General features: G+C 43.5%; 1 protein-coding gene across 1 annotated transcript in view; it reads right to left on the minus strand.

Annotated features, from left to right (window-relative positions):
• Positions 1–2,783, minus strand: part of LOC125484509 (hyaluronan mediated motility receptor-like) — a 37,342-nt gene extending 34,559 nt beyond the window's left edge. The window contains exon 1 of the mRNA XM_048603476.1: positions 2,768–2,783. Coding sequence (XP_048459433.1) covers positions 2,768–2,783 — 16 coding nt within the window. The remainder of the gene's footprint in view (positions 1–2,767) is intronic.
• Between the last annotated feature and the right edge of the window lie 432 nt (positions 2,784–3,215).

A 3,215-nucleotide genomic window follows, 5' to 3' on the forward strand; every position in this document is an offset into this window, starting at 1 on the left:
TGGCCCAGGAGACCCTCCATACTTCACCCTCCACACCTCCTGGCCCACGAGATCCTCCTTACTTCACCTTCCACACCTCCTGGCCATGAAGATCCTTCCAACTTCACCCTCCAAACCTCCTGGCCCAGGAGACCCTCCTTATTTCACCCTTCACACCTCCTGGCCCTGGCAACCCTCCTTACTTTACCCTCCACACCTCCTGGCCCAGGTTTCCTTCACCGTCCCCTCCCCACTTCCTGTCCCCAGGGTTATCCTCCACATCCTGCCTGCCCTCTCCTTCCTCTTCTTGGCCCCTGCCCCCAGTATCCTTCTCCCCATTCCCCTTCTCCAGGATTCTCTCCTCCTTCCCGTCTCCATCCAAAACTTCCTCCTAAATACCTGTTTCCCCACCCCACCCTTACCCCTTCACACTAGGCCCCAGCCCCCCCTCATTGGGGAACCTCACTAAAAGAGGTTGATAGTTTATAGGCAATAGTTCATATTTAAAGAACATGTGCATGAAATTACAACAAGTGTTCATTCCTGTCTAGCACAAAAATAAGGTGTGTAGCAGATAACATATTAGTACTGTTCAAGAATTGGTTGACAGACAGGAAAGAGAATAGGAATAAATAGATCTTTCTCTGACTGGCAGACAATGACTTGTGGGTTATCGTAAGGATTAATGCTTGAGCCCTAGCAATTCATGACATATATTAACGACCTGGATTAGGGACCCAAAATGCAATATTTCCAAGTTTGTTGATGACACAAAGCTAGGTGGAATTGTGACTTATAAGGAGGAGGCAAGGAGACTTCAAATTGATTTAGACAAGTTGAGTGAGTAAACAAGCACATGGCAGAGACAATACAACATGGCTAAATTTAAGTTATACACAGATTTCCCTTCTTACACTCACACCTGACTTCCAGCTGCCCTGCCCCATTTAGTCCCTCCAACCCCACAAGAATTGCTTTCGTACACCCGTCTTCCCTTCCCAGTGTCCCCACTTCAGCCTTTGCTCCCCTGTCCTCAACCAGTGTCCTCATGATTTCAGTACTCCTTCTCCACCACAACCACCCTCTCTAGTGCCCCTTGCCTATCCTCACACCCTATCCCTATATGAATCCTCTATTTCCACTGTAATTCCCTTTTCTCATCCTGACCCAGTAGCAGCCTTATCAACTATCCCCATATCCTCCCTGTTCCTCAGTCCATACCCCTATTATTACCCCTCTCACCACTTTCCCCCAGTCCCATCCCCATCACAAGCCATACTCCATTTCCATTCTCCAAACCAAATGCTCCCAGTAGCCTTCCACATGCTGTTTGTTCACAGTAACCAGAACATTAGCCTTTCTTATCACCACCTGCTACAGTACCATCACCTAATCAACTTTTTTCAGGTAGTAACTAAAAATAGTTGACAGAGTAAATTGTGTGGTCCATGGCAGAGTTCACGGTGTAGTTTATTGGAACTTTCAGAAGGTCGTACAAGAAAGTCTACAAACTCAATTTAAGGCTTCTGAATTAAGGTCAAAGTATTTACCTGGTTTAGGGAATGGCTAGGCAGTAAATGACTAAGTGTAGATAATGGACATTGACTTGAATTGGAACGCAGTGATTCAACAACAATTCATGCTCAGCTTCAAAATACGTAACAGATGGCACATATCCAAAATTGTCTAAGGCACAAACATCTGTGGCACAGAATGTGGTTTATAAGCATATTGTAATTTTAAATATGAGAAAAAAATCTGTGGGTAGCTCGACTTCAATTTAGATAAGATAGATCATTAATTTGGACCATTAAATTGAAAGATCCAAGTTTTATTTCAGCAGTGATGATCCTCAGAGATTTCAACATCCTTCAGCACAGACCATAAGCAGGTAGCAACTACGTACAAACAATGATCAAAGAGAGCTAATAGAATGTTAGCCTTACAATCAGTAGGTTAGAAATATGAAGAGCTTATGCTACAGCCTTCAAAGTCCTGGTTAGAACACATCAGTCTGTGTGGAGTTTGTATGTTCTCCCCGTGTTTGTGTGGATTTCTGCCCAGTGTGCAGTTTCCTTCCAAAGTCTAAAGATATGCAGGTTAGGTGGGTTGGCTATGCTAAATTATTCCATAGTATCCAGGGATTTGCAGGCTATGTGGGTTAGCCATGGGAAATGAGGAGTTACGGATAATACGGTGGGGGTGTGAGTCTGGGTGGGATGCTCTTCGGAGAGTCAATGCACACTCAATTGGCCAAATGGCCTCTATGTGCACTGTAGGGATTCTAGGAGCTCAGAGTTCACTTTGAGATAACTTATATTAGTCTTGGCAGGAGTAGAAAATGGATTCATCAGAACATTACCAGACCATTTTGCTCAGAGCAACAAATAAAGCCACATTGTCAAAAAGTCAGCAGATGCTTTAAGTTCTGGTCACACTTGTGCTCCAAATGTATCTGGAATACTCCTCTCCTGTAAAGGTGCAGGCTTAGGCAAGAAGTTTAAATGTTTTGTTTTGTGTAAATCACTAATGTGAGGGACACGTGAGTGTGTATAGACATTGGCTATATGAACTTCCAGGAGGCATTTAACATAGCCCTGCATTCGAGATTATTGAAGTCAATGCAGAGGAAAATCAAGTTGTGCCTTAATGCCAGTAGTTAATGGACAACACAAGCATGTGATCAGTGAGTGTATAACAAGCAGCATGGCTATACAAGCACAGGATCTGTGACAGGCAAGACATGTAAAGGAAGGAGTAGGCAGGGTATACCAGGTCGTCGATTCACCTGATTTTGCTCTCATCGTAAGGAATTTAGCCATATGACGTCTGTTTCCAGGTGGTGATAAGGGCAAGAAAACAATGGCACTAAGCACTGGGTAAAACCACGTTTTTCCAATCAACTGACCAATGAAGAATTTTAAAAAGAAACCTCCCAAAGTGGGTGGGTGAAGTGGGAATGTGCTGAATCCCACTGTGGATCTTGTTTATATCATAGGTAGATTTTATCAGTTTATTTAAGTGGCTCTTTTGAACAATGGAAACAATAATAATCACTTTGTTCCATAGGGATTTACTGTGTGCTCACTGTTGGTTGTTGTGTACAGTGTGTTTCAGTTCCCTGCATGTCATGCAGACCATTGGGAATTAGTATGTTTAGTTGCTGTACAAATCACGGAGGATGACAAAACAGGCAAAACATCCATGTTTTGGCATGAGTCAATCATAAGCAGACT

Source organism: Rhincodon typus, chromosome 12 (assembly GCF_021869965.1).
Source record: "Rhincodon typus isolate 14 chromosome 12, sRhiTyp1.1, whole genome shotgun sequence".
NCBI lineage: Eukaryota > Metazoa > Chordata > Chondrichthyes > Orectolobiformes > Rhincodontidae > Rhincodon > Rhincodon typus.